This window comes from Drosophila tropicalis, unplaced genomic scaffold (genome assembly GCF_018151085.1).
Source record: "Drosophila tropicalis isolate 14030-0801.00 unplaced genomic scaffold, ASM1815108v1 contig_878, whole genome shotgun sequence".
Taxonomy (NCBI): domain Eukaryota; kingdom Metazoa; phylum Arthropoda; class Insecta; order Diptera; family Drosophilidae; genus Drosophila; species Drosophila tropicalis.
In genome coordinates, this window is record NW_027173374.1 from 13,337,416 (window position 1) to 13,350,999 (window position 13,584).

General features: G+C 39.3%; 2 protein-coding genes across 2 annotated transcripts; both read right to left on the reverse strand.

Moving 5' to 3' along the window:
• Positions 1-515: 515 nt before the first annotated feature.
• Positions 516-1,433, reverse strand: LOC137583903 (uncharacterized). Its single transcript, XM_068299091.1, has 3 exons — positions 926-1,433; positions 679-833; positions 516-596 (listed from the first exon to the last, which is right to left on the reverse strand). The coding sequence occupies exons 1-3, from the start codon at positions 1,431-1,433 to the stop codon at positions 516-518; spliced, it is 744 nt and encodes a 247-aa protein (XP_068155192.1).
• A 101-nt stretch (positions 1,434-1,534) lies between these two features.
• Positions 1,535-8,363, reverse strand: PKD (serine/threonine-protein kinase D3). Its single transcript, XM_068300928.1, has 9 exons — positions 8,131-8,363; positions 6,425-6,601; positions 5,811-6,364; positions 4,887-5,031; positions 4,680-4,817; positions 4,402-4,583; positions 2,922-3,924; positions 2,125-2,862; positions 1,535-2,055 (listed from the first exon to the last, which is right to left on the reverse strand). Exons 3-9 carry the CDS (start codon positions 5,934-5,936, stop codon positions 1,859-1,861), a joined length of 2,529 nt encoding a protein of 842 aa, XP_068157029.1. The 5' UTR covers positions 5,937-6,364; positions 6,425-6,601; positions 8,131-8,363; the 3' UTR covers positions 1,535-1,858.
• Positions 8,364-13,584: the final 5,221 nt, after the last annotated feature.

Genomic DNA, 13,584 nt, shown 5'->3' on the forward strand with positions numbered 1-13,584 from the left:
GTATACTTAAAAATTATCTCTTTAGATGAAGAGCATCTTCATTTTGAGTCTTATAATCTTTATATATTTTCTACAACTAAAAGATTTGTGTCAACGGTATCCTAAAACATTTCGACTAATCAGAAAATTTAAAAAGTGGTATGTTACTTGAACTTACGATAACGTTTATTTTGAGAATCGATTTCGATTGACGACTGCCCACAATGGCGTGTAAATATATTTGTTTTAAAGATTTCTATGTAGACTTGCTGAATTGGAAACAAAAGGCGACAATCATAAAATAATTAAGTCAAATATAAGAAATGTATTTTATGATTTGTTTAAACAAAAACTGTTGCATATTTTGGGGGATTGATACATAAATGTCATTAGGTAAAGTTTTCAGTTTAATTAAAGTGCTTGCTTAATGTTTTTAAACTAAAATAAATAAATTAGTTGTATTAATAAATAAATATAGTTTAGTAATCATCTAAATCAAGTTAAGATCGTGGGTAATAAATGCGCCTCACTTGATTTTAGGGATTCCTTACGACCTCTGTGTTTATATTGAAGCCGCTAAAATTGTAGTGTTTACTCTTTACAATTTGTACCACTTGCTAAAAATATGTTTGTTTAATTTCAATAGTTTTGTAATTTCGCTTTTGACCCAAATGTCAAGTGCAGGTCTACTCAACTCACCAGCACCAGTTTAATTAGAAAGACGGCAAATGTTAGGAAATTAATACTCATAATTGCCGCTTCGGGTGGAAAGTCTATATTGGCGTCCTCCAACAGGCCGCGACGTTTGCGTCTTTGCCGCTCGGTTGGTTGCCACAGAACCGAGAATTGTTGCTCTGTTACCCAAGTTGTGGGAGTAGAAGTGGGAATGTGGGAGTTGAGAAAGTCAGCAAAGTCACTCAAAATTAACAGACTCTAAAATACGCACCAATAATTTTCATGAGATTGTCGCGCAATTGCTTCAGCAATTTGATTTTTTTCTCTATACTCAATGCAGATTTCTTAATCCAAGTGTTTTGCATTGATTTAAGGAACTTGAGAAATCCTTTCATGCTGGGAAATTGAATGTCGCCTTCGTTTATTTGAGTGGCATCTGTTGAAGCAGCCATTCCATCTGAAACTTCGCCATCTGTGGTTTGCGAGGAGTGTCGTCTTGAGGTGGTTTCCACTTTGGGTGTGACCACATCCATTGGTTGTCCTGTGGTATTCGCTGGCCCCACAATTTGTGGGCTTTGACTGGGGCTATTATTGGTTACACCAAAACGTTCGCGTTGATACTCAATCCATACGGCACTGTGTGTAGTAAATCCTTCTGGCTCTGATTTGGCCTTGCTCTGTGGGTTTAGCTTGATCTGAGATGTTTCTACCCATTTGGTTACACCAAGACCAGAGGCTGCCAACAGTACAAGGCTCAGTTTGATCATTGAGAGCGGCATGTTCTTCGTTGGGTTGTCACCTGTAAACTGCTGGAAAAAGTTTCGAAGACAAAGTATTCTTGCTGGAAGAACTGTTGTCCCAGTTGTTACACATTGTTGCATTTAATTGTCAAGCATTGTTTTATTTTTGTTTCTTTGTTCAGAGCTGAGTGCGTTCATAAGAGTTTGCCTTTAAAGCTACTAGCTAAAAGTTTTTGATTTTGAAAGAAAAATGTTTGTAGCGTGAGGAAATCTTAGTCGAAATAAAAATGCGTGACATTAAAGGTATGAGGGAGAGAGGGTATTAACTATTTAATGTGCCGGCACAGATGGAAACGCATCCATTTCAATGCCTTATCACCAATGGCCTCCACTTTGGGTGAACTTTCGGATAGGTGTCTATGGCAGTCCGCACAGTTTGGGTAGTTATCGTTCGATGAACCAGGTCACATATCACCTGCACAATCCCAGCGTATGTCGTCGGCTTCATGCGTTAAATAACGCCCACCGCCCACCTGTGCCTCCAGATTACGCAAATCACGATAGGTTTGCTTATCCTGCAGCCAATAGTGTTGAAGACTTTTGTCAACCGTATAACGTTTGCGTTGTTTCACCTGCAGCAGGTTGTTAATAAGGTCAATGGCTAAAATATAATGGATAAGTTGATTGTTAGAATTGAAATTGTGTAGTCATATTTTTCTACTTTACTTACCATTTGATGATATCTCTTTCCAAGGATTCGGTGGATACATAAAGGCGGCATTCTGAATCTGATCATTGATGTCCTCTTCCTCGTTGAAAGGAAACGTCCCACTAAGACTCACATAGATGATGACGCCAACGCTCCACATGTCGAGGGATCGATTGTAGCCTTTGTTGCGCAACACTTCAGGTGCCAGATATGCCGGTGTACCCACCACGGACCGTCGAAATGATTTCTCGCCAATAATTCTCGCATAGCCAAAGTCACATAACTTCACTTGTGGGAATTCAGCATCCGATGAGAGCAGCACATTCTCTGGCTTCAAGTCGCAATGCACAATATTTTGCGAGTGTAGGTACTTTAGAGCAATCAGAATTTGAGTTATTAGGAATTTGGTAACACGTTCACTGAGACGTCCACGTGAATGCGAGAGAATCATCTCCAACATGTCCCCCTTTAGTTTCTCCATGACAACAAATATACGCTCCGGAGTCTCGAACATACGCTCCAGATTGACAACACCGCAATGGGAGATATTCTGGAGTATGGCCACTTCGTTCTTTAGCTGGGCCTCCTGCTTGGTAGGAAACCGAAGCTTATCAATCACCTTGATGGCCACCTCACGCTTGGTTTTCTTATGCACACCGCCGTACACGACACCAAATTGTCCCGATCCAAGCACCTCATCGGGAAATATTTGATATAGTTGTCCCATATCCTGGACTTGTTCCTCTGATTCACAGCATTCTGAAAGCATAAAACTCATTAGCCAAATCAATTGATTTGAGTGACTGGAGGAGTCTTACGTGTATTTGTTACATGCATATAGGCCTGCCTTATGCTTGTCTCCCAGGATTTGGCAATATCGCTGCCAATACCACTATCTGGCGGCGGAAGCCGCACAGCCTGCTCATCCTTCACTCCGAGCAGGGGATCTTGACCCACAAAATAGCTCAGATTTGGCATACACAATTCAAAGCAATAGTTGGCCTCTTGTGATTTTGGTTCCCGTTGCGTCTCTATCGATATGAGCTCCGAAAGGGCCAGCTCCTTGTGGTACTTACTACCCTGCTCTGAGATAAATAAGGTTATGGTTTTCGAGTCCAGACGCCAAAAGTAACGCTTAACCGCCTTGTCCAGTGAGGTATAGTGGACCAGCCAGCCCTCTTTAATGGCCTGACCACCACGTTTCTTGGTGTGCTTGACCGATTGGACAATTCGCATTAATGGTATATTGGCACTGGGAGAGGATGAAGAAGAGGATTGTGATTGCTCGGATTGACCATCACTTGACTTGTTTTCACCACTGTTACTACTGCTATCCAATCCGCCGCCATTGACCAGCTCGGGCGGTGAATTTTGTGCATTTGTCAAAGCTTTGGGCGCTTCACGAGGACGTCCGGCCACCAAATTGGTGGCGCCACCTTTAAATTTGCCCAACCCCAGCTCGTTATCCTCAAAATCACTGTCATCGAATTCCTCGCGAAAGAAATTGTCGCGATCCTTACGTGTTGGTGTTCCCTCGCTAATCTCGGCCTGCAATTGACTCAATTGTGCCTCGCCCGTGCAGTCCAGTGGCACCTTGTCCATGCATTTCTTGTGCGTATTATATTGGCAGTCACGACACTGCAATCCCTGCTTGAACAATCCCTTCAGCAGCTTCTTGCACAGCTGACACACCGTTGGAATGCCATACGTGTGCACCATAAATGTATGTGGTATGCGGAGGACGGTGAGTCCATTGCGTCCGCTGCTGCTCCCGGCCGAGTGTGTCCTCTGATGTCGTCCAGCCTGATAGCCTGGTATGTTCTGCGAGTGGAAAGGGTTGGAGTTGTTATGCTATTCGGATGGTTAAACTACATATGTCCACTATTTAAACTTCTTTAAAAATCTCTCTCTCTCTTTTCTTCTTTACGAGTATTTAAAATGCATTGAAAAAAATCAAATTCAAATCAAACTTGTTAGTATGTAAAAATATAGAAAATTTATTCAAATGGTAAGCATACAATAATAAATTTGCAAATAAAGAAAAACGGGCAAAGCAAAAACAATGAAATGAAAATGAATACATATTTTAAATACTCGTAGGAAGTAGCATAAAGCTTCCTCTATTCCTCCCACAAACCCGTCACCTTCTTATTCGATAGCTACCTATATATGTATGTATGTATGTATGTATGTTCATGTTTGTACGTATCGTAGGCTAAGTACGTCTCCCCCTACCGCCCGCTTGAGGCATTGTCAATTCTTAATAATATCATTCATAAGCTCCGACATGCGCTTTACCAGTGAACTGTTCGAGTCATTTCTAGACTCCTCATTGGAGACAAGCGACTGCTGTGAGCTGCTGCCAGAAGGACTGCGGGGCGCTTGCAGGGTAAAGGAGCGTCTGGATGTGGCGTCAGTTGAGCGATTGCAGTTGTTGGGTATTTTCACTACGCATCGTTTGTGATAGTTTTGACCGCAACCTGACAGGACAGAAGATGGAGAAGAAGTCAGCAACAGACAGAGAGATGGGTTGGATTAGTTAGGACATAGACATGGACGAGAGACATAGTACATACCATCACACTTAAGTCCTTGACGCACCAGACCAAACAGCATTTCACCGCAAAAATCACAGAATGTGGGCGCCTTATACGAGTGCACATTGAGGCTGTGTGGCTTCAGTGTTGGCATTTCCGATGTGGGATACAATATGGCTGTTCAAAGAGAAAAACACCATTGATGCCAATACTTAGAGATTGCGGTCAACAGATGGCTTCACTTACGGCTCGCTGTCAATACAATTTCCACTAAGGTCTCGTCGACAACTTCCGCTGCAGAATTGATAATATGCAGCACATTTGGCGTACTATAGTCATGGACGAAAAGTAAAATTCGTTCTGATAGATACGTTAAACCGCTATCTGGTATCTGTGAATTGGAACAGAGAATCAAATGATCAGTGTGTGTGTGTGTGTGTGTGTCTGTGAGTAGATATATTTTTGATGTTCTGCTTGATTTTACGCTCACTTTGCATATGGTATCATTATCAGTTTATATTCATATCTTAATTGATTGTCTGCGATAAGAGTTGAGTAAAATTTGTGCATCAAATCTAATATTGATTTCAAAAGATAAGGAAAACATAAAATAAACAAAAAATTGTTGCATTCTCTTTCTTCTAAAAGAGACACACATAAATTTCTAGGGTAATCAACTTCATTGGAGCAACGGAATTGCTTTTCGCACGTACATAAGTTTGTTAAGGAGTTTGTCTTCTTCTACCACTGAGAAAGACTTGATAGAGGGAAAAGTGCGTGTTAGGCAAGCAGCTGTCTAATTGAATTGGTCATGGTTAACAGCATAGAACGGAAATGTGGCTAGTGAGTGTATACATACATATGTAGTCCTGCTGACTTACTTAATGAAATTAAGCAATTATCGTCCACACAGAATTTATTACAACCATGAGAAATGTGTATGTCTGTGTGTGTGTGTGTGCTTGTCCTTTGACTGCCACCAACTACTGCGTTTGTTCTTTGAGGAAATTCTGTTTGTTGACTTGACCGCATTACGCCTGCATGGATAGCAAAAATATTGACATGTCCTAGCAATCGTTTTGCATAATTAACTAGTTGACTATTAGTCAACAGATGGTGACCCATTTGCGCAATCCCATCATTACAGGAACCCATTTTTCTTTGCCTTACCTTAGTATTTATGAAATCACATGCCAAATCCTTGAGAGACTTTAAGGTTAAAGCGTTCACTGGCACGCTGACTGCATCTCGTATGCTGCCAAATTGAAACAAAAATGTCACCTCGGGCCCCTCCATGATGATGGGAACGCTGCCAACGCCGGCGCCGATGCCAACGCTGCTGCCGTTGGAGTTAGTGTGATGTCGTTGTGCCAGGATTGCGCCTTTGGGGGTCCAGATATTTTTTGAGAAATCTCGTAACCACAGCCAATGCCAATGGAGGTGGTTGGTGGTGGTTGAAGCTGGTTAATAAAATTTTTCGTTGCTCAGCTTTATGGTACAGTAAATGCAGCAGCTGCCGGAACCTCCTCGACTCCTTCTTCCTTCTTCTACTCCTTCTTATCTATCAGTTCCACTCTCGCTTCACCTCTACTTGGAACTTGGACTTGCACTTTGTTGTTTTTGCTGTTGTTGCTCTGGTGCTATTTTGCAAATGCCAAGGACGAAATCAACTTTTGTACTCGTTTCACTTTTTACGACTATTATTGTCGTTGGCTCTCCTTCAACTGGTTGGACGATTTTTAATGTTAGTTTTGTGGTTTGAATCGGTTTCAACATCCACTTACTTCTTCGGCGGGTTTCTTTTCTTTTCTTTTTTGTGGTTTCAGGATTTCTGCTTAGCTGCAGTCAGTCAGAGGCTCTTACAATCACATATATACATATAAATATGTATCTATTTATATATATCAGTTATTATGAAGGTTCATCTAGACAGACCATTTGCGGGGTAGTAAAAAAATAAACTGAAAATAAAATAGAAGAAAGAATATAAAGTATTTGCAGTTTTAGTTTGTTTCTTTTTTTTTTTTTTTTTTGTTCACCGCCAGACGAAAAACACTTTATTTAATGACTCATAAATGAAATTATTCAGATTGAAATCCAATTTCATATACATATCGATTTATAATTTTATATAAAAACTGTATAAAATACCAAAAGGATTGCTATACTCGAAAAAATATTAATTGGATTTGTAAAAGTCAAGTTTTTGTTTGCCTTTTTTTCCATTGTGTGGCTCAAATGAGTCAGAGGCAACCGTCAATACCCTAGCCAACAAAATGTATCTTTACATTGTTGAAAAGTATCTTTTAGTTTAATTTGGATAGCCACTTTGGATCCGAAGGGAAGGGCTTACCGCTTTATAACTTGAAAATGGTTAATTAATCTAAATAGTTTAAAGAACAGAGAGGGCGAGAGTTGAAAGAGTATTCAGACTTCATTATAGTTTTCGATTGATTTGAGTGAGATTAACTCGGTATATCTATCATCAGTTTATTGGATACGTATTGTATGTTAGGTCATGGAGCATGTCTCTCAAAACAACAATGGGGATTACATTGACCCAACCCTCCCTCATGGTCCCAAAGGCCACTTTCATTACGTTCAAGTCATTCAATTAGACATGTTATACACCTATTTTTTTTTCTTCTAGTATTGTGATTATTAAAAACTGGTTGCTAATTGCTTTGAGAAAATCTATTAAGCAAGTATACACACACCTGAGTATATGTGTGTGTGTGTGTGAGTATGTGGGAATAATTTGATGAAAGATACAATTGATCACTGCGCATTTTTCGTCAATTGTTAAGGGGAAAATATATAGTTTTCTTGACCTATATAGCTCATGAGTATGCATGAAAAACGCCAGACATTAAACATAATTAAAAAATCAGACTGAAAAACATGCCCATAAACTGGGGGAGACTGCTGCGGCGGTCATGGTAAGAATGCCGAGAGATGTAAACGAAAGGGAGAGAGAGACAGGCGGCCAAAACGAAAGCCAAGCCAAGTAAGAAGAAAAAATAAAAAATGACGATGGCGAGCGGCAGCCAAGCAACTTTCTAAAAAAAAAAAAAACAAAAAACAATTTTTAAGTAGGTGTATCAGTCTAAAGTTGAATATGTCTATACATATGGCTGGATGTGTGTGTATTAGCTTCTTGGCTATGCCAGAGGGTTAAAGTGGGGTAATGCGTTTTGAATTTCAATTGAAGCCATCCATCCATAAGCAGGGAAGCTGCCAGTGGCTAGAAGTGGAGGCTTTTCAAATACATCAAGTGGCTGACAAAAAATAAAAATTGGAGCATCAAATGACGCAGCACAGCAGAGCCTTAAGTCAAGGCTATTGGCACATAGACACACACACACACAGAGGCACTCACATACACATGGACACTTGAAGATTTTGTATCCATGAGATACATTTTGACATTTACATAACAAAGAGCAACAGCTGCCGCCTGCTTGCTAATTCCTATTCAACAAATACGCACTTTTTGTTTTTGTTTTTGATTGTGTTCTTCTTGGTTAGACTTTTTTATTGAGTGAAGTGATGCCACTGGGACATGGTGACTAAGTCTTTAGATTGTTATTGCTCTTAATGTTCTTGTTGCTATTATTCTTTGTTGCAATTTGATGTCACTGCCATCATCATCGTTGTCGTCCTCGTCGTCGTCGTCGTCATCCAACAGCCACGGCACGTTCTGAGTTTGTTAAGCCAAAAGAGCAACTGACTTGGCCAACTGCTTGCCCAAAGTCAAAGCGGTTGACGATGCCACCGCCAGAGCACAGTAAAAGCAAACTCAAAACTTGTTTTACAACACACACACACACACCCAAGCACACAGACAAATAAACAGAAACAAGCCAGAAAGAGAGACAATCAACCAGGAGTGGCTGACATTAACTCAACTATATTTAGAGGTAGGAATCAAAACAAACAATTTCTTGAGTTTATTTTGAAATTTCTAAAATTTCTTTCTCACTATTGTGAAGTGAGTAAAGAGGCCCATTTATAGCTTAGTCCGCTCCTGTTGTTTAAGGGTGTGTGTGCGTGTGTGTGAGTGCTTCTAAGAGAGTGTATGCATGAGCATTTGTGCCATGAACCAAAGTACTCGACCCGGCATAGTCTATTCTCTTGCTTTTCCCGCAACTACTTTAGCTCATCGAGTTTTTCTTCGCCCTCCATTCGTTGTTGGCCTGTTTTGTTTGTTTGTTTTGTTTTGTTGCTGTTGTTGTTTCAACGGCCACTGATGCCCCTTTTGTCAAGCCCAAACCTAAAGCCCAACTAAACCCCCCAGCCAACTCTTCTGCCACTTGTATCCCTTGGCCGATTGTTGCTATTGGCGCTACAATTTTGCACTCTTTCTCTTTGTTGTGCACCCATTTTCTTCTTTTAGCAGTCATTGTCAAGGCTGTGCCACACACAAACTACCTGTGGTTTCCTAACCTGGCTTGATAAGCGATTTTCCAAAGTTTACCCTCCATCCCCCCATCCCTCCCCCGCAGCTAGTGAAGTGAACGAAGGACAATGAAAAAAGAAACCAAGTGGAAGCCAAATGCTTGTCCGCATTCAATACCAATTTTTGCCAAGGGGCAAGTTCTAATTGAGTTTTCACCACAAAAGTTAGTTTTTGTTATTGTCAAATTGATGCTATCATTCGTTTACTAATTATGTGCCTAATTCGTTTAATTGACAATCAGTCACTTCATAAAAGCAAGCGGTTATACATTTATATATTTTTAATAATAGTTGAACCATTTTTCAATCTACTTACTCTTGAGTGGCTAACTAAAATCTATGGCAAGCGACCTCCAGAAATGAAACATAACATCTTTAAGAACATAAATTTTAAATGTATTTCAAATAAAATTTGTAGAAGAAAATTGGTTTACACTCTCGCAAACTCATAAGTTGCCTTTTTTTTCTTCATTTAGTCATACATTTTGTATTAGGTATTCTTTCTTGTTCCAATTTGAGCAACATTAAATTATATTTAGCTTTATTTTCATTTAAATCGGAGACAATTTTGCATTTCAGATGAAACTCACGCCATAATCTGTAATAATTTTGCGGTTTTCTTTTGGCATTTGTTTAAGTATTATTCGCTTTTGCTTTTATTTTGATTGGGGCTTATCAATGTGTTTATTTATTTTCATATTCGACTTCTAATTTTTAAACAAACAGCAAATAATATGTAAATAACAAACGAGTGAACAAAAAAAAGACGCTGGCTTTGAGTGTATTTCGTTCTTCTTTTTTGGCCGCTGATAAGGCGAGAGAGCAGAGCGCATGGCATCATCAGCATCGATAGATAATTAGCTGATAATAAGTAGGGGCCGTTACGATGCTGCTGATGCTGCCACCACCACCACTGCTGGAGGGGATAGTTCAAATTCCATTGTGGGTAAAGTTGATCCACAAAAACTCAGAGAAACCCACAGAAACCCCAGAAACCGAAAACCGAACTGTGAAAATTGTAAACCGAAAACAGAAACTAAAAACCAAAGGAACAGAAGTCATTAAACTGTTCCATTGCTCCCCACTTATCACACACACACATACATACGCACACTTACATACATACATACATATAAATTCATTCCTAAGAAACATGGCCTGAGACACTCATATCAAGTATACGACAGGCTGACGCACAGCTAAAGGCAACAAGGCCAAGGAATAACTTGAATGTGTTTTTGTTCATTTGTTTGTTTTGCTAACTGAAGTCTTCGTGTGTGTTTGTGTATGTGTGTGTGTAAGGATGTAGATGAATGTATGTACTATATACATATGTATATAGGGAAAATAAATATTAAGAGGCGCGGGCGCAAACAAACATACATATTCATGCATTAGAGTTGGAATGGGCAACTAGACCAGAAAAACAACAAATGAGCCCACCCTTCTCTTGAAGCTCATCCTGTTGGACTTCGAAATGGAAAGAAAATAATCATAAATCCTCCACCATTGACTTTACCATGAACTTGGCGGAACTCAACGGAAGTATCTACATACATACATACGTTTATCTATCTGAAAGGCATTTCCATTTCACTTGAATTGTGTTTCATATACACAGAGTTTTCATACATTTTGCATAACATGAAAACGACATTAATGTTTATAAATAATTGAAGAAATAATTTGTTTTGCATTTTTCTTTCTATTTTCGTTCACCCTCATTTATTATGCGATATATTTATAAAGTATAATAGAGAGAAAGAGACTTGCAATTAATTTGAATAATTAATATGCACATTTACACAAACACAAGACACACACACACACACACTCACACGCATACTTATGCACAAGTGTACTTATGAAAATACACGTATACACACATTGACACACCTTCAGTGGTGCCCCATTTTGACTGACGCTTTTCTTTTCGAATTTTCAATATATATAAAACTTTTTTTTTTTTTTATTTTTTGTCGTAGTTTGTTTGTTTCTTTTCTTTGCGGGGGTCTTTTTTCTTGCTTTCTTTTTATTTTGCTCTATGCTACTCTACTGCCAAATCGTTGCCAGTTGTGGCAATGGCAGTGGCAGTGGCAAAAGACAGCATCGTCCTCAGCGTCGTCTTTCGCGACGTTATCCGCATCCACGTTGTGGCAATGATTACGTTCTCAACTGGACGAGAATATATTTTTGGCACGTTTGCACTATGTCTCGTTCGCCGCGCAACTGAAGCAAAAACAGCAAAAGCAAAATCTACGAAACAAATTGCCAAGCTCGTGCTAGCTCAACTCGACTCAAAGTTTTTTTGGGAACAGCAGCAACAGCAACACGGGAATCATTTGGGTGGCACTGCAAAACAAGATTCACTCAGAGGGCTCAGAGGTTCACAGGCAGGCAGAGAGAGAAAGAGAGAGAGAGAGAGAGAGCGAGTATGAAATAGAGTGTGGGAGAGAGAGACTACGAGAGATGGGAGCCCAGGGAGTATGCCGCAAAGGCTAAACATAATTTGCACCTTTGCTTGTGGCATATTTTTCACATTCACTTCAAGCACTTCCTCAATAGATTTTCCCAAAAATTTTCTTCTGTTTATTTATTTTTCTTCATTTTCTATATTTTGTTTTTTAGATTTTGCCATATTAGCTGTTGCTAGCTTGTAGCCAACCATTCAAGTTGTTTACATTGCTTGTCTTCTCACACAGGTGTTTCTAGCTTTACAACATTAGTGTAAAAAGAGAGAGAGATATAGAGAGAGAGCAAAAGAATATAAGAGAAGAAGACGTTTCGTTGTAAGAGAAAGCTCTTTACAGAGTTGCCAAGAGCCCCATACATTTCTAAATATTCTAAAAATAATGGAATATGTTAAAAGTTTAATAACATTTTTTAGTTTTTTTTTGTTTTTGTAGGAGTTTTATCATTTAAATCAAGTATACGCCACTTTGATCAAGAACGTTTTTGGTATTTTTAAAAGAAATGAAAAAAGGTTTAAAATTATTGAAATTTTTTAAAAATAATTTCACTTTATTAGATATTAACTTTCTGATTTCTCAAACACACCACTCTGTAAGTTACTGGAGTCGTTTAAGAGAGGTTTCATCTACATATTAAAGAGCGAATTGAACTTAAGAGAAAGGCAAATGAGCTTTCAATACACTCGAAAAAATCAGCTTGATTTTGTTGGCCATTTTTTGTGGGCAACTGCTTCGAGTGGTTGCTTCGTTTCCCCTGCACTTGAAGAACCTGGTTTCTCTTTCGCATTTATTACGAAATTGAGGCGCGTAAAATGCATATTACGCTAACACGACACAGGCGGAAAGGTAACCGGAAACGCAAAGCTTTTACACAGATGTGTAGAAATGGCAACAACGTAATCGTTTTTCCACTCCAAGAGCTTTTCATTTTAGCGAGCAGCACAACAAATAAAGAAAAAAGAATAGGACAAAAAGGAATCAACTAGGACAGCCGCAAGAAGCGAGCGAGAAAAAAGAAATAAATAAAAAAAGGGGAAGCATAAAATTGTTCTAGCAACACATGGCACATTGGAAGTTGGACGAAGAGTCGTGGAGGGATGGGGTTAGGGAATGGGTTTGGCGATGGTTGGGTGTGTTGAGAAGGAGGGAGAGTGAGTGAGAGGATATGGGGTATGGTTCTCGGAGATTCAGTTGTGCCATCATCTCTGACAACAAAAGCGCCGCACGTAATATAATAAAGAGATTTTCCATAGCATACAAAGCGGGGCTTCGCCTTGCTGTTATGACTGGGTACTATTGCCTGATCCACATAACATTGTACACGCACACACAAACAGACTTTTGTATACCAACATACATATATATGTACATATTGGAATGAAAATCGTTTTTCGCTTAACAAAAAATAATTGGCCTTGCATTTTATGTCTGTCTGTCTGTCTGTTTGTTTGCCTGTTTACTTGTCTGTTATTTGCTTGTTGCACACCAGGCAGCCATATCTGCTTCTGCTTCTGTTTCTGCTGGTGCTGCTGCTGATGTTGTTTATAATCAACAGTTTGTTGGCACGCGTTGTCTATTGGCTATTAGGATTTGGTGTATTGAGGAATTTGTGGGACAATTAGCGAACTGACATTACGCTTTTATATCGTTGCCCAGAGGCACACACTTAATTGATGTTAAAATAAATGACTCTGACCTGACGCAGTGTATACGTATGTACATTACACACATTCCAAGGGGGAGAAAAGTTAACCCCCTACAAATACACACATAATATTCAAAGTTACCCCTCCAAAATCTCCATGTGGATGAACTTGCATTATTGTTAAATGGGGGCCAATGGTTTGGATCTTTAATATCGACTCAATCAGCTGGTTTCCTTCTGTGTTCTATTGTTTGTTCGCTGTCAGGATCTAAACCAAAATAAAAAAACTACAATCTTTCGTTGGTTAAAGATTTAAACATTTAATTCTTAAAATAAAACGGCTGAGACCCAAAAGACGCTGGCTTCAACT